We start from the raw sequence: 20,402 nt of genomic DNA on the forward strand, positions 1-20,402 counted from the left end.
CAATTTTCTAGAACTGAAATTAATATTGCATTTATAATGCAACAAACATCCTTTACATACAGCAAAATAATTACAGCTACGTATAGTGGAAAATAATGAAGTTAAACCCCTAAGGCAATTAATAATTGTTCTGTTACAGTCCTTCTGTAGCAAAGTTTTAAGGTAATCAGTAAAATGGATTTCAAAATACAGATCTCATGGCAGCGAGGATAATGTCAAGTAGGCAGCAACAGACAATTATACAAAAAATGGAAAATATAAGGTGCAAAAATTTTATAATATAGCATTTTGCAATTTTAAAGGCTCATATTAGCCTGCTTGAAATTTACTTCAAATAGCTACAACATATCTACTTAATATGTTCACTGACTTGGTCTTCTAAATATAAAACACTTAAGTGCATCAAAAAGATGTCTGCTACAATTTCTTACACATTTAAAATGTATTAAGCATTTGCCAGAGATCTGCAATATTTTCAAGTAAACACTGCAGAATTTATTTAAATAGCTATCTCAGATAGCTTCGTGTAAATACTTCAGCCGTTCAACAGAGCTCCAGGCAACAAAATTCCCCACCCATGACATTGATTAGATCACACATTTATATATAAAATGTGCCATGATCTCTGCTTTTGTTACCGCAAGATTAAAAGTACCAGATTGTTGAGCAGGCTTGTAGTTGCACATATAACCAATTAAATATAAAGGATTATATGCTGGTTCCTGTTGCGTATGCTATTTATATAAGTAGACTCAAAACGAACATTGTATGAACATCACAAACATGCTGCAGTTCCATGAGTCATATAAATATTGTATTTATTATGCACCCACAGAGGATTTCTGCATATATCACTGTTATGGTCAGGTTCTTACAGTAAGTACAAAAAGTTTAAAATTGTTTTTTTTTCAACAGAACAAGCTTTTTCACTATTTCAGAACTAAATGTGATCATATACATAGCAACATGTTGGTACATTTTTACAATGTCGTATTGGCTTGTGGCATAAATTAAGTCTGATTTTATTTGACATGAAAGTGAGGTAAATTTTAACTTTCACCACCTGGCGAAAAATTGGGGGCAGCGGTTCAGCCGATTAAATACCTTGCCCAGTTTTCCTTTCCACTGATGCCAATGGAAAGGAAAGTAAACAGGGTTTATAATGGGCGGTCGATTCGACTACCACCAGTTTTCAGCCCGGCAGTAAAGGTTAAAGGACGGGGATTTTCAAACGCCGCCGTCCATTTCTCGATAGCAGAGACAAATCAGGTGGGCACCTTGGACACCCATTTGTCCACTTAATTAAATTTTCAGGCAGGCCTTTAAATGGGTGCCCAGCACTCCCGGCCAAAACAGGCTGTTAAATATGCAAAACAGGGTCCTACTTTATAACATTTTAATGTACAAATGGATGAAGCATGTGCCGTACATGCAAGTCCCAGTTGTATCAGGTGTCGAGCTGCCCAAACAGCTGTCCTTTAAGGGACCGCTAGAGGCCCTTCAGGAAAAAGTAAGTTTTTTAAAACATTCTTGTGAGGCCAGGAGGAGTATTCTGACCTGCTGCTGGCCTATTCTTGCTCTTCTCCCCAGATCTGCACCCTCTCCCCCAACCTCCAAACAGGTCCCACCTGCAAGCTAGCTCCATCCAGGTGGCGGCCGATTTTCTGCCATCCGAAACTGGCAAGCTGCAGCTTACCGGTAAAATTCAAATAAGGCCCAAAGCTGAAAATGCACCTGTTTTGGACCAAAGTTAAAAATCCCCCTCTAAAAATCTACCCCACAATCTCCAAAGAAATTTTATCTCCACATCAATTCAGTGAAAATTATTCGATGTATAAATAATGTTACTTACCAGCTCACTGCTAGTTCATGTACTTTCAGAGTCTTCGTCATTTTGCATCCGCCTGATCTAAGCAAATTACTGGGAGTGCCTTTCATTTGAGCAAGATAAGGGTTCACTCTTGTGTCAATAGGAAAATCAGAATCCTATCAATAAAAAAGGGAAGAAATTATTTTTTGGGTTTTCTAGAACCATTGGGTAAACATATCCAATTATTTATTTCATCCATAATGAAAATAAGAGTTAAAAGAAATTGCTAAAAATTGTTATATTAGTAGTTAACAGCTAATGGTATATTAAGCAAAACTAAAATCGCCATTTTTACTATGCTCTAAGGCTACAAAGGCATGTAAATTTTATTGAATGCAATCCTGAGCACCACCAACACACTTTTACACTTAACCTTTATTTACAAATTACAATATTAACTCATCATTTATCAAGAGTACACTACTAACAGTAGCTCCAAGTATAATTTTTCAATGGTGACACTTAGCATGTTAACTTGATATAAAGGAAAATGACTGGCCATAAGAATACCTATTCTTCAGAGTCCTCCACCAATACAAACACAATGGGCTCAATATTAGCAGGGCGGCAGGTTCTCAGCGGGGGGTCGACTGGGCGCGTGGGTAATGCGCCCGGTGAAAACAGTGTGCTCCGCACGCAATTACAGGCTAATTGGAGCCACTTACCTTTGCTTCCGGGTTTCCCGCTAGTAAGCTGCGCAGCGGGCGGACTGCACATGCGCAGTAAGGTTTGTCAGCTGGAGGAGCCCTATTTAAAGGGGCAGTCCACCAATGCTCCTCCTGCAGCAAACAACCAATGCTGAACCATGGAGCAGGCCAGAGGGAAGGCTGCCCCAAGATTTTCAGACTCCTCACTCCAGCTGCTGCTGGATGGGGTGAGGAAGAGGGGGGAAATCTTTTTCCTGACTGATGGGAGGAAGTGCCCTCCCTCCACCATGAAGAAGGCCTGGCTGGAGGTGGCCGAGGAGGTCACCAGATGCGGCAATGTGCCATGAGCCTGGGTCCAGAGCAGGAAGAGATTTGATGACCAAACCAGGTTAGGCAAAGTGAGGGAGATGCATGGGAGGGTGCGTGTGCAACAGAGCCATGAGATTGTATGAGGATTGGGTTGCGTGGTAGTGTTCGAATGGGGACAGGGGCGGTGAGTACGTGCAGGCAAGGTGAGGATGATAGTTGAGTGGATGAGAGGAGTGATGCGAGAGCGTTGTGGTGGCAGTGCAGAAGGGATTGTGTGGTGGTGGAGGTAATGTGGAAGACGGAGTGTGGGATGCATTCTCCCACACTCCGTCTTCCACATTACCTCCACCACCACACAATCCCTTCTGCACTGCCACCACAACGCTCTCGCATCACTCCTCTCATCCACTCAACTATCATCCTCACCTTGCCTGCACGTACTCACGGCCCCTGTCCCCATTCGAACACTACCATGCAACCCAATCCTCATACAATCTCATGGCTATGTTGCACACGCACCCTCCCATGCATCTCCCTCACGCTCAACCCCACCCACACCAATGCATGCAGCGGCTCACCATGCAACCATCACTCAATCACGCTTCTGTGTTTTGCCTCGATAGGAGAAGAGATGCCAGAACGCCCGGAAGAGGGCACGGACCGGAGGGGGCCCGCCACACCAGGTGGTCCTAACGGACGCGAAGAAGCAAGCATTTGACATCAGCCGCACGCTGGAGTGCCTGTCCGTGGCGGATGCCGAGACTGGAATTGCACAAGCGGCCGGTGACAGAAAGCTAACACTCAGCACTCATGATAGCGAATGATCTTAGCATCACTTGGCATCAGCAGCACCTCAACATCTGTCCACATGCCGAATATTGCTTTCTGTTCTCTTGCAGGGCCATCTGCGAGCGCCGTGACCGTGGAGGGCGATTCCTCAGAGGACCTGCCGGTCTCTGAGGGTCCATCATTACATCTGAGCCATGCATCCACCAGCGCAGATACATACACCTCGGTGGGTCCCCATCCTCACTTAGTTGGGCTTCCACATGGTGAGTCACCACGTACATGTGAACACGAGCTGACCCTGGTGGCAGGGGCAGCCGTGGAGAGTCCGCGTCAGTGGGAGCACTCTTCTCCAGGCTCTGCTCAGCTGGACCCAGATGCTGAACCCTGGGGGCCAGCCGTGAAAAGAAGAGCCGTCGAGGGGCAGCAGCACATTGCCGAGGCGCTGGAACAGGTGCCACGCGCACTCTCCACAATCACGCAGAGGATGGAGGAGTCCAACTCCTGCATGGGGGGAATGGTGGCATAGGTACAGGAGGGCATTGCCGAGATAGTGTCGCAGGGACGTGAAGGCATCTCTGAGATAGTGTCGCAGGTAGGTGTGGGAATGTCTGCGATGAAGGAAAGGCTAGCCTCCCTCGAGCGTCAAGCATGGCTCAACAATGAGTCCATTCAGGCCCTGACAATAGCCGTTCGGATTCAGGGTGAGCAACATTCTGCGGCCTTGAAAAGGCTAACAGATACTTCACATGTGGCCTTCCAAGGCCTCACACAAGTCCTCCAAACTGCCATCCAGCAGGGTGGAAGGAGTGATGTGGGCCTGGGCCACGAGAGGGATGATGGTGAAAGGGGACATGGAAGTGGGGACGCCACTCAAAGCACTCCCACGTCTCACCCGTTGCCCCCCTCTCAACCAGTACCCGCAATGCTGCCCTCTCTCCATGTGGCCAAGTCTGCCCCTGCACAGGTGCAGGTGGAGCAGTCTTTGGAGGGGCCATCACGGGCACACAAACCCAGAGGGCGTCGGCCCATAGCATCTCATCGGTCAGGGCATGGACAAGAGCAACCTGCCACCATCTCTGCTGAAACCACAGGGGTAGCACCACGTAGGGGTTCCCGGAATCGCAAGGCGAAGGTTTTGTGAGCACAAAGGGAATGCACAAGGGTGTCTGATGATTTGTCATGTTTTTTTTATTTATATTTGTTTTATTTCACATGCACAATAAATCTTATTATCACCACTACTGCCATATCTTGCCCATTCTTGACTGGCTTGTGGAATAGGTCCCTTTCATGGGGTTCACCATGAACACACACACCTGATGCCATCCATTGTGTCACTGCAAAGTGGGTGTAGGTGAATTTGCAGGGCTCTTTTGTGCAGACGACAGAGACGTCAGCGATGTCCCCGGTGGTACCCTGGAAGGATGCGGAGGAAAAGTTGTTGAGGGCAGTGATGACTTTGACAGCGACAGGTAAGAAGATGAAGGAGGCTGCAGATATCCACAACTACATGTCGAGTGACTCTGAGCCTCCATATGCACTGCTGCTCAGAGAGGTCCAGGAAGCTAAGCCTCGGTCTGTAGACCCTGTGGTGAGGGTAGTGCCCTCTGCGACGCATCTCTCTCTGCGGTTGCCCTCCCCCCTGCTGTGCAGGTGGATGTGTCACAGCACTGTGTTGTGGAGCTCCACGTGTCAGAGGTGGACGGCGAGGCTGGTGATGCTGTTCGCCCTCCGAGGAGGTCATGACTGCAGCTACGGCGGCCCCCATCCGGAAGTTTGAGGGGGTCCGTAAGGTAGATAAATGGCACCGGGGTAAAGTGTGCAAGTTGGTAAATTTAATTGTTAGGAGGAGGGTGGTGGAGGCCAAACTTTGTCCAAAGTGACAGAGTGGCCTCATGCAATGAGTGAGGGTCTCCCCCCACCACCTGTCAAATGGACCTTTGCAGCTGCCACAGGCTGACGGCTGCAAAACGTCCATTTGAACTGGGAGTGTTTCTCCCAGTACGGGAAACAGTCTCAGTTCATTTCAAAATCCCATCCACCCTAAAATATCAGGTCAATCAGGTCTGTAAACGACCTGAAGTACCTGTTCAAGTACTTTAAGTGGCACCCCACTGGCTTTAATTGCCGGCGGGAGTCCCACATGCAGGGGCTGCGTGCGCATGTTAGCACGTCACTAGGGAACCCGGAAGTGGGCGGGTTGGAGCCGGGCTCCAGACCCGCACCGGGAATCCCAGATTTTCGCAGCCCCCCGCCACGAATGCACCCGATCGGGGTTGCGAAAATCGAGCCCAATGAATTTTATTCACCCTCTTAGTATTTCACTGCAGGTCTAGAGTTGTTCCTGTTTATAATACTACTGAAACTCAATTTCTCCAGGATGTTTTCATCCACTATCTATTGAAACAGCACTGAAAACAGGAAAAACTCAAACTATTGAATGTGTAAATGGTTTTTCATAAACCCACATTTTCAAAGCTGTGAATGTTTCATTTTACATAAAAATACCATTTATTCTCTCTCCTACGATATACCCCTCCTATGCGCATTTTGTCTAATGTCAACCTCCTACATGCAAGACCTGTGGGGGACAAATTCAACTTGCACCGAAAGCGGGCAGAAAATGAGCGTAGCAGCCAAAATGCTGATTGCAGGGGCAGGAAATCAAGCAGCTGTGATGCAATTTCAAGACAACCAGCACCTCTTAAAAGGCAGGTGAACTTTGCCTTTACTTAACCGAATCAATGCTGTACAGTGCAAACGGCAGGAAGAGGAAGTACAGCGATGGCTCCCTGATTCTCATAAGCTGCTCTGGATGTTCTGGTTAAGGAGGTGAGCAGGAGGAAGGAGGTGCTGTTCCCAAGAGGTGGAAGAAAGGTGTCGAGGCAAATTGCCCAGCACCAGTGGGCAGAGGCTGCCGAACAAGTCAGCGCGAGAAAAAGGACCTGGCAGCAATACTGCAAGACGTTTAATGATCTTTGCAGAGCAAAGGTAAAAGTCCCAACTCATGTCTCTTTCACTGTCTACTTAACATGCACAACCTGTAGCCCGAACACTCATAAGCCTTCCCTCCCCTGCTTCCCGTCACTGTCCTCCAATCACAGCAGCACACTTCTCTGAACCTCCTTTGTTGCTATTGACACACTGTGTACCCCCTCACAATGACTTCCCTCATTTCCCCACACCTATGTGATCTTTCATGCAGCATCAACATTGTTCTATCCTGATACACACATCCTCACAACCTCCCACGAGGGCACACACTTGCACACTCCCTTTCTTCTTGCAGGAGAAATTAGCGCGCAATACCAGGGAGCAGGTATGGACAGGAGGAGGGTCACCATCAATCTAACTTCCTGTTCCCATTAGAAAAGGTAGCCATGGAAATTGTGGGCAGGGGCGTGTCAGAAGTGTTGTGACCGGCCTGGAAGATATGCTCCACAAGGTGCTTGACTATCTTATCTTCTTTTCTTCTCACTGAACTCTCTCTCTCACACATTCTGCATGACAAAGTGGTGCTGCGCAATTCTGGCATAGTCAGGCGTGGGAGATCTGCGACCAAAAATCCAGAGGTTTTATGCTTGAAAAATGGGCGAATGTAATTTCTCCACCCATGATTATGGCACGGATATTCCTCCCCCTGGCCACTTGAAAACCAACACAGGTGTAGCTTACGTTAAGAATAAGATTAGTCAGTACAGAATAGATAAGCCCAGCTGTTAGAATACAAAGTGCACTGGAGGCTGCTGGAAAGCAGAAGACTCATTTTTCTTGCAGGAGATTATTTTCTGAAGCTTTCAGTTAGGCTTTTGAACTTCAGGAATTTGATCGGTTAGGCACAAACTAGTGATTGCAGGGCAGAATGGTTTAAAGGGCTTTCAAGGGAATTTCCCTTGGGGTACCAGTGAGGATTATGTTACCTCTGGGCACTCCTCTGTATTTAGCTTTCCTTGATGAAGAGGAGGAGCAAAGGGGCCAGAAACGTGCATGACTACATCAGAAGAGACTGAGAAAGGTAAGGAGTTACCCAGGTACCAGACTATAGAGAGCACGCAACTCTTACTATTAACTGAGAAATAGTGCTCGAGTCAGGTTTCCAAAAGATGCACTCCATAAGTTATGTAAGATACTGGAACCAGATCTGAAACCATCTTTGAGGAATGTCACCGCTCTTTTCATGGAATCATCTGCGCTGACAATTTATGCATTGGGATCCTTCCAATCTAGTGCAGGGTATCTCTGCAACATTTCACAGCAGTCCAACTTTGCTTCAGGCAAGTAACCAATGCACTGTTCACAAGAGCTGGCCAGTTTATTTCATTCAGCATGTGCAGAACCACCCAAATGAGCATCGCACTGACGGACTTTTTTGGGTTTGGTGCAGTACAACCCAATTTAGCGATGGTTGAGGAAATGTTGCAGTGGCTGACTAGGAAGAACACATCTTTTCACTGAGGTCAAACGCAGCAGGAAGCTTTTGATCATCTGAAGGGTTCGTTGGCCAAGTCTGAAGTTTTGCCATATTTTGACAAAAACGCTAGAGCTTGAATGCGAGTCTGATCGGATTAGGTGCGGTGCTAATGCAGAAGCATAATGGAGTGTGGAGAACCGTCAGTTATGCAAGTAGGAGCCTTACAGATGTGGCACAATGCTATTCACAGATGGAAAAGAAGGTATTAGCTGTGGTGTGGGTATGTGAGCACTTCAACGTTTATATATTTGACCAGGAGTTTGAATTGGAAACAAACCATAAGCCGTAGAGTATATTTACTCCAGAATGTTAAAGGTGTTAACTAGGATTGAGAGTTGAGTTTTGCAACTAAAGGCATATGACTTCAAGTTGATTTACAAGCCTGGTAAGCAAAGTATTGCTGACACGTTGTCTAGGTTGAGCCCGCGAAGGTACTACAGAAAGGGGTATCATCTAATTGAGGAAGTATGTGATTGTCAAGCAATTGGTCATGAGACGAGCCTGGACTGTCATCGCAAGGGCTTTATGGGAACAAGTCTTGATTTTGGCGCATGTAGCGCATCAAAAGGTGGTAAAAATGAAGAACCAACCATGGCTCAAAGTGTGGTGGCCAGGAACTTTTGGGATGCAAAATGAGTGTGCAAATATTGCCGTAGTTGCCAAGTGGGTAGAGCCATTTTCTCCACCCAAACCGTTGGTACGAAGCAGACAGCCAAGTGAACCATGGAAGGATTTGGCAGCAGATCTAACACGTGGTGAACATATGCTGGTAGTCGTGGAGTATTATAGTAGGCTTTTCAAGGTCAAAATTTTGAAAGGACTTATGGCGACGAGCATCACAAAGGCGATGAATTGGATCTTCGCAAGTGTGGAGTACCATTTCGCTGCAAGCCGACGTGGTAGGCACTTTGTGGCAAAGAATCCAAATAATTTTAAGGAATATGGCGTGGAAGATTGAACTACAATTCCATACTGGCCACGGGCTAATGGTGAGGTGGAATGGCAAAAAGGGTGCTACTGAAGGCATTACAAGTGGCGCAGGCAGAAAGAAAAAGAATGGAAGCAGGAAGTAGTAACATTCCTTATGGTCTACCAGAGCACACCGCAGGCAATGGCGGGTGCAAGTCCAGCTCATTTAATGTTTGGACGTGAGCTGCACATGTAGTTGCCAGAACAACTTGAGGCCAGTATTACAGATGAGGGTCACCAAGATCAGGACTGAAAGCAGAAAGTTGAAAGGAAGGTATATGCAGATGGGCACTGCCATGTAGTCCCGAGCGAGGTTAAGGTTGGTGATCGGGTTTTGGTGAAGATGCTGAAAACAGGCAAAATGACATTGAATTTCAAACCCAAACTCTACAATGTGGTGAGGAGAGAAACAGGAGAAGTCACCAGCCAGGGTGAAATTTAAGCAGAACATGTCTGTCGTAAAGAAGCTGGTGGGAGAGGCAGACAGTCAGGCCCAAAACGAATGGAAACTGCCACAGACGGAGGAGGGGAAAGGACAGGGACCAAAAGAAAAACCACGAAGGAAGACCAGAGACGAATCATCAGGAAGGGTCTCGTGCAAAGGGAAGACCGTTGCGGTCGCGACAGCTCCCTTGTTGCTTCAAGGATTTTGTGATGATCGAATGAAACATTCAGAAGGGAGGGATGTGCAGTACTGTATAGTAGTGAGCATGTGCGGGTTGTGTGAGGAGTTCTCAAAGAAAGTGATGATGTGAAAAGGTCAAAGGGGCTCCACTGTTTTGTTTGTGCTATTTGGTTGCAGTATGTGTTGGAAGATACAAAATAAAGAGTTTGTTCCTTTTAAAAGAAGTATCTGAGTACTCCCACGGTACCAATACACTACAAAAGCCATTTGGCCTATCAAGCCCAGTCTTCCACAGTCCATACATGACTACTGAAATCTGGGAGACAGATGTCTGGCACTGGAGGGGGTCCAGTCCAGTACATGAGATAACCTTACTTGAGGAGTGTGCCTTTCAAATACAGAGAAGTAACTTAGAGAAGAAGGCCAGAGATGGTGACTCAGGAGGCATGCCCCAGCTCAGGGTTGGTACCAACCTCCAACCTTCACAGAACTTCTTATTCAGTCACAAAAAGCAGTAGTCTTCAAGTTGACATGGTGCTGAAGTTCCCATTCAACCACCTAAGCTGTGCTGTCTGATAAACTGTTCAGAGGAAGGGCTATTTTCATTTTGATATAAATCTTTACTTGTAACTTTATACTCATTTAAAAGCGGTACCAATCAAATTAAGTTAATGTTGCCTATGCGAATTGTATGTGTGTGTTAAAAATTGGTACAAAAGCGACAAAATCTTTTTTTGAAAACTTAATTGAAAGTGCTTTTATACGATTATTGTCCATACAATTTATACAAATGATATCCAGGCTTCAAATTGATGCTGCCATACAACCTGTATAACATATGTATATATATCTATGTGTATATATCTATATGTACTTGTGGATTTTCAAGTTGCTTACAGATGATATTGTACTATGAAGCAGAATTAAACCATATGATTTATTATTATGCCACTAAGGCACAGTTGTGATTAGCACTTCCTGTTGCTTTAAGTCTAAATGCTGTAAATAGAGACATATTGTGATCAATTAGAGGTTAATGGCTGTTAGTGAGGGACGTTTGCAGATTAGCAAGTGCTTGTAAATTCCCAGTTTGTCAGATTAGAAGAAACCAACATGTGCATATACACATATAAATGGGAGCTCCCTTCGTAAACAAAGCATTTACAGATAATTCCCTCAGTGCTTAAACTTGCAGCTATAATCCTCTGAAAATCAGAGGCTGAAAATGAGAAGGATTTGTGAGCAATCATTTATTAAAACCTGTGTGAAACAGTTATCAATAAGGCAAAACGATTACTAGAATGCATCTGGAGTGCACTAGATTACAAGTCAGAACAAGTTGTATAAGCATTGTACAGGTCAGTGGTGAAACCAATTCTGGAGTATGGCATGCAGTTTTGGTCACCCTGCCTCAAAAAGGACAGAAATATATTAGAAAGGCTTCACAGAAAAGTGACTAGGATGATTCAAGGCTGAGTGAACTAATTTATGAAGAAAGATCCAAGTGACTGAACCTATATTCACTGTAGAAAAGTCTGACAGGAGAAAATATATACATAAAGTAATTAAAATCCTAGAAAGGTTACAGCACAGAAGGAGGCCATTCGGCCCATCAAGTCTGTGCTGGCTCTACACAAGAACGATCCAGCTGGTCCCACTCCCCCGCCCTATCCCCATAGCCCTGCAAGTTTTTTTTCTTTCAAGTACTTATCCAGTTCCCTTTTCAAAACCATGATTGAATCTGCCTCCACCACCCCCTTGGGCAGTGCATTCCAGATCCTAAAAAGCTTTTCCTCACGTCACTTTTGGTTCTTTTGCTAAATCACCTTAAATCTATGTCCTCTGGTTCTTGACCCTTCCGCCAATGGGAAGTTTCTCTCTATCTATTCTGTCTGGACCCTTCATGATTTTAAATACCTCTATCAAATCTCCTCTCAATCTTCTCTGTTCCAAGGAGAACGACCCCAGCTTCTCCAGTCTATTCACGTAACTAAAGTCCCTCATCCTTGGAATCATTCTAGTAAATCTTTTCTGCACCCTTTCTAAGGCCTTCACATCTTTCCTAAAGTGCAGTGCCCTGGACACAATACTCCAGTTGTGGTCGAACCAGTGTTTTATAAAGGTTCATTGCGACTTCCTTGCTTTTGTACTCTATGCCTCTGTTTATAAAGCCCATTATCCCGTATGCTTTTTTAACCGCTTTCACAACCTGCCTGCCACTTTCAATGATTTGTGCACACATACCCCCCGATCTCTCTATTCCTGTACCCCTTTTAGAATTGTGCCCTCTAGTTTATAATAATGAATAAGTTTGAATTAAGCAAGGTATTTAACTTGGAGATAGGACTAGGAGTAATTTTCTGCCACGATTCTCCCATTCATCCACCATAACCTCAGCGGAACAGCCATGGAAACCCCAGACCAAAGTTATGGCAGACAATCAGAAGAACCTCCATGGAAATTCACCCCTTAAAAGTCGTAATTACAAAATTCATCAATCTGGAGAAAATTTAGAGATTAGGAAAATACTATTTTTCCCCAGGCTAGTGGAAGAAATTCCCAGAAAACATTCAGGATCAAATTACATTTTTAAAAGTGATCTGCATCAATATTTATTAAGAAATTCATTGAGGCAGGGGGCATGGCCGAGGTACTAAATGAGTACTTTGCATCGGTCTTTACCAAGGAAGACGATGCTGCCACAGTCTCAGTAAAGATGTAGTTGAGATACTGAATGGGCTAAAAATTAATAAAGGGGAGAGGAGGTACTAGAAAGGCTAGCTGTACTTTAAGTAGATAAGTCACCAGGTCCGGTTGGGATGCATCCCAGGTTGCTGAAGGAAGTAAGAGTGGAAATTGCGGAGGTACTGGCCATAATCTTCGAAACATCCTTAGATACGAGGGGTGGTGCCAGAGGACTGGAGAATTGCAAATGTTACCCCCTTGTTCAAAAAAGGGTGTAAGGATAAACCCAGCAACTACAGGCCAGTTAGTTTAACCTCGGTGGTGGGGAAACTTTTAGAAATGACAACCCGAGACAGAATTAGGAGTCACTTGGACAAGTGTGGATTGATTAGGGAAAGCCAGCACGGATTTGTAAAAGGCAAATTATGTTTAATTAACTTGATAGAGTTTTTTGGATGAGGTAACAGAGGGTACATGAGGGCAATGCAGTTGATGTGTATATGGACTTTCAAAAGGAGTTTGATAAAGTGCCGCATAATAGGCTTGTGATAGAATCATAGAAAATTTACGGCACAGAAGGAGGCCATTCGGCCCATCGTGTCTGCACTGGCCGAAAATGAGTCACCAAGCCTAATCTCACTTTCCAGCAGTTGGTCCGTGGCCTTGTAGGTCATGGCTCTTCAGGCACACATCCAGGTGCTTTTTACATGATTGAGGGTTTCTGCCTCTACCACCCCTTCAGGCATTGAGTTCCTGACCCCTACGACCCTCTGCTCCCCTCTAATTCTTCTACCAATCACTTTAAATCTATGCCCCCTGGTTATTGACCTCTCTGCTAAGGAAAATAGGTCCTTCCTATCTACTCTATCCAGGCCCTTCATAATTTTGTACACCTCAACTAAATTACCCCTCAGCCTCCTTTGTTCCAAAGAGAACAACCTCAGCCTATCCAATCTTTGCTCATAGCTAAAATTCTCCTGTCCTGGCAACATCCTTGTAAATCTCCCCTGTATCTTCTCCAGTGCAATAACATCCTTCTTGTAATGTGGTGAGCAGAACTACACACAGTACTCAAGCTGTGGCCTAACCAGTGTTTTATACAGTTCCAGCATAACCTCCCTGCTCTTATATTCTATGCCTCGGCTAAGAAAGGAAAGTATTCCATGTGCCTTCTTAACCCCCTTATCTACCTGTCCTGCTACCTTTAGGGATCTGTGAACATGCACTCCAAAGTTCCTCACTTCCTTTACAACTTTCAGTATCCTCCCATTTATTGTGTACGCCCTTGCCTTGTTTGCCGTTCCCAAATGCATTACCTCACACTTCTCCGGATTGAATTCCATTTGCCACTTTTCTGGCCACCTGACCAGTCCATTGATATCTTCCTGCAGTCTACAGCTTTCCTCCTCATTATCAACCACTCAGCCAATTTTTGTATCATCTGCAAACTTCTTAATCATGCCCCCTACATTTAAGTCCAAATTATTAATATATATCACAAAAAGCAAGGGACCTAATCCTAATCCTTCTACCAATCACTTTAAATCTATGCCCCCTGGTTATTGACCTCTCTGCTAAGGGAAATAGGTCCTTCCTATCCACTCTATTTAGGCCCCTCATAATTTTGCACACCTCAATTAAATCACCCCTCAGCCTCCTCTGTTCCAAGGAAAACAACCCCAGCCTATCCAATCTTTCCTCATAGCTAAAATTCTCCAGTCCTGGCAACATACTCATACATCTCCTCTGTACCCTCTCCAGTGCAATCATATCTTTCATGTAAGGTGGTGACCAGAACATCAAGATTGAAGCCCATGGAATAAAAGGGGCAGTAATATATATCACAATAAGCAATAAAAGTACCTGGATGTGTGCCTGAAGAGCGTATGGTAATAAAGGGATACAAAATTGGCTAAGTAACAGGAAACAGAGAGTCGTGGTGAACGGTTGTTTTTCGGACTGGAGGGAGGTATGCAGTGGTGTTCCCCAGCGGTCGGTACTAGGACCACTGCTTTTCTTGATATATATTAATAACTTGGACTTGGGTGTACAGGGCACAATTTCAAAATTTGCAGATGACTCAAATCTTGGAAGTGTAGTGAACAGTGAGGAGGATAGTGATAGACTTGAAGAGGATATAGACAGGCTGGTGAAATGGGCGGACGCATGGCAGATGAAATTTAACACAGAAAAATGCGAAGTGATACATTTCGGTAGGAAGAACGAGGAGAGGCGATATAAACTAGAGGGCACAATTCTAAAAGAGGTACAGGAACAGAGAGATCTGGGGGTATATGTGCACAAACCGTTGAAGGTGGCAGGGCAAGTTGAGGAAGCGTTTAAGAAAGAATACGGATGAGGGACTTTAGTTACGTGAATAGACTGGAGAAGCTGAGGTTGTTCTCCTCGGAACAGAGAAGATTGAGAGGAGATTTGATAGAGGTATTTAAAATCATGAAGGGTCTAGACAGAATAGATAGAGAGAAACTGTTCCCAATGGTGGGGTCAAGAACTAGAGGACGTAGATTTAAGGTGATTCGCAAAAGAACCAAAGGTGACGCAAAGAAAACATTTTTACACAGCGAGTGGTCAGGATCTGGAATGCACTGCCAGAGTGGGTGGTGGAGGCAGATTCAATCATGGCCTTCAAAAGCAAACTGGATAAGTACTTGAAAGGAAAACATTTGCAGGGCTACAACAGGGATAGGGTGGGGGAGTGGGACTAGCTAGATTGCTCTTGCATAGAGCCGGCATGGACTCAATGTGCCGAATGGCCTCCTTCCATGCTGTAACTTTTCTATGATTCTATGATTTTTTAGAATCATTTCTATGATTCTAAAGGTGATTGAGGATTGTAGAGATATTAAAGGCACTGGCAATTCTTGTCAATTCATATTGTACATCAATGGGAGACTGTCATCTGCTACTATCCCCCATGGCACTCCATCAGTTCATTGTACAGTGCATTTACTGCTAAGCCAACTGGGAAGGATCCTGTATATAATTACACTCACTGTCAACAGTTGATAATTTAGCAGGGAGCTAAGGCATAGATTTTTGAACTGTGACAAATGAACAGCTTCAGATTATGTTGGAACATAATTTTGTACAAATTACAAAGAAGTGCAAATTTCTAAGTTTTTATACAACTTAGTCAGTTAAGTTCCTTTGCATGATCTTTGCAGAATTTTCAAGTAATAGGTATTAGGCTTTTCTCAATAGCTTAGTAGCACCTTAAATCCCTACCCAACATAGACATTTTCGGAACTACATTGGTGCTCCTAGCTATCTTGCATCTTGCCCCTGCTGTAACTCAGTCAAAACCATAACGAACTAGAATATCGAACTGTAAAAGCCTAATAATCTTTGTACACTTTGATATATATAGACTTTGTAAACCCACTCTGCAAGACTAAGGCAATTACTTGTACAATGGACCGCCAGCTACATTAACAAATGCTTGTTGAAGAATACGAAGAGGGGTTGATGAGAGCTGTCTAAGCTAAGGGATCTTGAATAGATTTTAACGTGGATTAATTGTTCAGTAATATATGTTAAGTGTGTTTCTAGCACTTGGATCATTGTTTCCCTCAAAGGCTATGCCTGTTAGTAATCAACAGTTTGACTGGCTTCTTTCTGATTTTCCTCAGACAGGGCCATTAAGTTCACCAAGAAGAACAGGTTATCACTCTAATATTACAACTTTACATTATTCAATCCTGAACAGTTACAGTGCACACAACATTTTCATTGAGTAAAGAACCTCTCAATATAATCTTTAATTGCATTCCAATCAGATATTTAACCAGCTTCATTTTGAAAGTTAATTAACATCAACAACTTCTGCAGGAGATCTGTTCCAAACATCCACATTGTGTGGGGGGGAATTCTTCCAAATATCACGACCTATTAGACAGGCATGCAAGTAATATTTTAAATGTAACATAAATTTAGATAATTATTTATTGTTTTCCTTAAATAAAGCATCAGGTTTTTTGAGCAAAATTAGAACTATGTAACTCAGAAAATGCAACACATTTTGCAAATGCCAAATCCTTCCACTGACCTAACAATGAAAACCTAACCTCACAAGAACTCTTCCAGAATAAGAGCATTACATTACATTTTAATATTATGTTTCTATTTATTCACAAAGAATTGAATGTTTTTATAATTGTGCAGTGATCATAGTCACCACAGATCTCAATATGTACAATAAAATTAGAGTTAATGTGCATTCATTCTCTATAGCTCCTCTGTGAAGATTTGACAGTTTCAGACTGGAACATTTCATGATTTTACATCTGTAGCCACCCTAATTACTTTCAGTTAGTTGAACCAGTGCTTTTATGGCCAGTGGAATTTGATTACTAAAAGCACAGGTATTTAACTACCTAAATCACTTAAGCCCTCTGCCCTTGTCTTATAATTCACACTAGCATATATAGACTTCCAATAATGTTTTAGGTACGGTAGCATAGTGGTTATGTTACTGGATTGGTAATCTAGAGGCCAGGACTAATATTGAGTTCAAATTCTGCCATGGCAGCTGGAGAATTTAAATTCAGTTAATTAAAAAATATAGAATAAAAAGCTAGTATCAGTAATGGTGAACATGTAACTACCAGACTTGTTATAAACCTATCTGGTTCACTAATGTCCTTTAGGAAAGGAAAACTGCCGTCCTCACCTGGTTTGGCCTATATGTGACTCCAGACCCACAGCAATGTGATTGATTCTTAACTGCCCTCTGAAATGGTCTAGCAAGCCACTCAGTCAAGAAGGCAGCTCACCACCACCTTCTCAAGGGCAATTAGGGATGGGCAATAAATATTGGCCTTGCCAGTGATGCCCACATCATATGAATGAATAAAAAAGGAAATTCTGTATAACCAAATTGAAAGAATGGAATTTCAACAGTATGGAGTAACATTCAGGCTGGATTCATGCCCTTGCTAAATATTAATCTTACATTTGCTCTCAAATGAAATAGACTGTTTTAAAATCCAATTTTTCCAGAATTTCAAAAAATATTTAGCAATAAACACATGTCTTTGTGGGATATTGTTACAAGCAGGGTTAAAATTAACTTGCTGTATATTTATAATTTATAAAATAAAGCCAGTCATCAAAGGAATTAAACTGCATTAACTATAGTAAAATTAGTGCACCATGACTGGCACAATAAATGTAATTGCTATGATTACTACACTTAATACGGCTTTATTTATTACTTATTAAACTTGAATTAGAATGTAGAAGATAGATTTTGTGTTTGTACATATAGATGGCATGTCTGCTTCCAAAGTGGAATGACCTTACAGAGAAAACATTGAAAAATTCTTCAGTCAAGCGAGCAGCTGAATATCTACAGCAACCTGTGCCAAAATATCTCCCTTTTACCAATAAATAAAATACTTCATGCATAATGATCATTTACGAGGGAAAAAACAAACTTACCAATAAGGAGTGTGAGGCTGCATTTGGAGAACAACCCTGTAGCTTTGGTGCAAAGAGGCTTTAGGCCGCCTTTAATAATACAATTTAATAAGCTATGTCTGTTATCTGGAGACTGCTTTGCACTGACACTAAACTTGATGAGTAAGCAGGACTATGGGGAAAGAGCAGGGGAGTGGGACTAATTGGATAGCTTTTTCAACGAGCCAGCACAGGCACGATGGGCCAAATGGCCTCCTTCTGCGCTGTATCATTCTATGATTCTATGATAAATGCACCAATAAGTCCATGAGCGTTATTTCATAAACAAAGTAAGGAAATTCCTTATGAATTGCTTCCATAGATTTACATTTCTTTAACCCTCAACAATATTATTTCTGCAGCTCTTTCAATTCGCTTTGTTCGAATCACAGACGTCAGCTTAAAAGTCAGAATTTTAAAGTTTTGAAAAACATTTTTGAATATTGGATAAATAACTGTGTAGCAGAATAATAAAACAGTTTGAAATGATCTGTCATGAAACATGACAGAAAACTGGTTAGTAATAACACAAGATTAAATATAAAACCTCTTTGGGGCCAACTGGTCTCCTGGTTAAGATTCGTAATTACATGATAATTAATATTTCAGTTCCCTATTACCCTCATAGTTATTACCTCAGAGCGTGAAGGTCTAGTGATTTTAGTATAATACTCCAGTGTATTTGTGGCAATCCCAAAAGCAATCAATGCAAGGTAAATTTAGTGTTACGCCTGCCGTTCAGAAATAAGCTATCCTATTAGGTGGATGAATTGTGTTTTCATTGCAGTTTGTCTGAAGTTCTGATAAGATGGCAGACACTTCATTTCAGTGAAGGTCACAAAAATCACGGAGAAGACAACATTCACAAGTGCAAGGTTGAGAAGTGCAAATTAGAATATGGCAAAATGATCTGCTTTCTTCTTGCTAGCTTTGTTTCTCTTTTTTCCCCAGTTAATCTCCTCCACTTCTCTACTCTCTCCTGCAGTTACTGATGCCTCACTGAATACGGTTCATACACGCCGGCCTACAAGACACAGAATAACTGACAAACAAATTCAAAGAAGCTGACACATCCACAAAAACGCTGACCATACCAAAAAAGAACAACGTACAATTGAAAAACAGTTTTCAAAAAAAAACTATCAAGGCCACTGCTTCAAGGTGATTGAATAAATTAAATTCCTTTTATTACACTGGATTTCAGGATTATATTAGTATTTTGGGATCACACTCTGCAATTTACTTTGGCTGTCTGTGAAAACTGAAACTCTGTATATGACATACAAAAACAAGAAGTTATAGCGGGAGTACAATAGAACATGAACTTGTCGTGACTTCAGCTGCACTTATACCCTATGACACAAAGTTGGGAGTCACAGTAAGTAGTGCAGATTGGAGCAGGAAGTTACAAAGGCATATAGACAGGATAAGTGAGTGGGCAAAGCTGTGGCAAATAGAGTTCAATGTGGGGAAGCGTACGGTTACCATTTTGGATCTAATAAAGACAAATCGGAGTATTTTCTAAATGGTGAGAAACTAGGAACAGTGGAGGAGCAAAGAGATTTGGGTGTACATGCACAAAAAGCAATCAAAAATGCTAATGGAATGTTGGCCTTTATCTCAAGGGGACTAAAATACAAAGGGGAGGACGTTACGCTTCAGTTGGTCAGACCCCATCTGGAGTACTGCATTCAGTTCTGGGCAGCACACCTCAGGAAGCATATATTGGCCTTGAAGGGGATGCGGCGCAGATTCAACAAATTCACCAGATACCAGGGCTTGAAGGGTTAAATTATGAGAACAGGTTGCATAAAGTTGGTTTGTATTCTCTCGAGTATAGAAGATTGAGGGTTGATCTAATCAAGCTATTTAAAATGACAAAAGAATTCAACAGCAGGGCTGGTAGGTGATGAGGGCCATGATCCCTTAAAAGGGGCATGGCCCTTTTAAGAAACCTGCCCTTTAAGAGGGGTACGGCCCTTTTAAGAGACCTCACCTTTAAGAAGTAATTGTGGCTTGAATGGGTGGGAGTAAAAGGGTGAGGCACAAGGGAGAGGGACTGGGAAAGTGTACTAGGTGTTGCCAAAGGTTGTGTAGGGTGAATTAAAAGAAAAGTGTTTTGAAGTATGAATTGGTCAAGGACTATTGTTTGTCAGATGAATAAGATAGGACCCTGTGACAATATGGTGGCAGCGGTGGGATTGTGTCTCAGAAAAAGAAAGAGACCAACCCAATATGGAGGATGTGTTTCAAGCTCAAGAGAGGACCAATCGGATCCTGATCCGTGACAACCAGCAAGAGTCCTAGTGTAAAGGGTATGCATTGCTGAATAACAGGAAGTGATGTGCTGTGTATGATAAGCAAGATGGTGTGGATAAAGAAGTCAATGTCCTAAAGCATGATTGTGATGGGGACGAATTCTGGCAACTGATCTGTAGAAGAATCACGATGGCTGATATTAAGATGTTTGAAGATTCATGGAGGGTACCGTAGCAGAGGCCTCTTGGGGTGAGCTGAGGAAGGCGCTTACTGGAATTTTTCATGAGACCTCTGCCTATT

General features: G+C 43.1%; 1 protein-coding gene across 1 annotated transcript in view; it reads right to left on the bottom strand.

The window, feature by feature from the left end:
• The window catches only part of LOC137323411 (sperm-associated antigen 16 protein), a 982,420-nt gene that overhangs the window by 816,001 nt on the left and 146,017 nt on the right, over positions 1–20,402 (bottom strand). Inside the window, exon 10 of the mRNA XM_067986887.1 lies at positions 1,853–1,986. Coding sequence (XP_067842988.1) covers positions 1,853–1,986 — 134 coding nt within the window. The remainder of the gene's footprint in view (positions 1–1,852; positions 1,987–20,402) is intronic.

This window comes from Heptranchias perlo, chromosome 7 (genome assembly GCF_035084215.1).
Source record: "Heptranchias perlo isolate sHepPer1 chromosome 7, sHepPer1.hap1, whole genome shotgun sequence".
Classification (NCBI taxonomy): Eukaryota; Metazoa; Chordata; class Chondrichthyes; order Hexanchiformes; family Hexanchidae; genus Heptranchias; species Heptranchias perlo.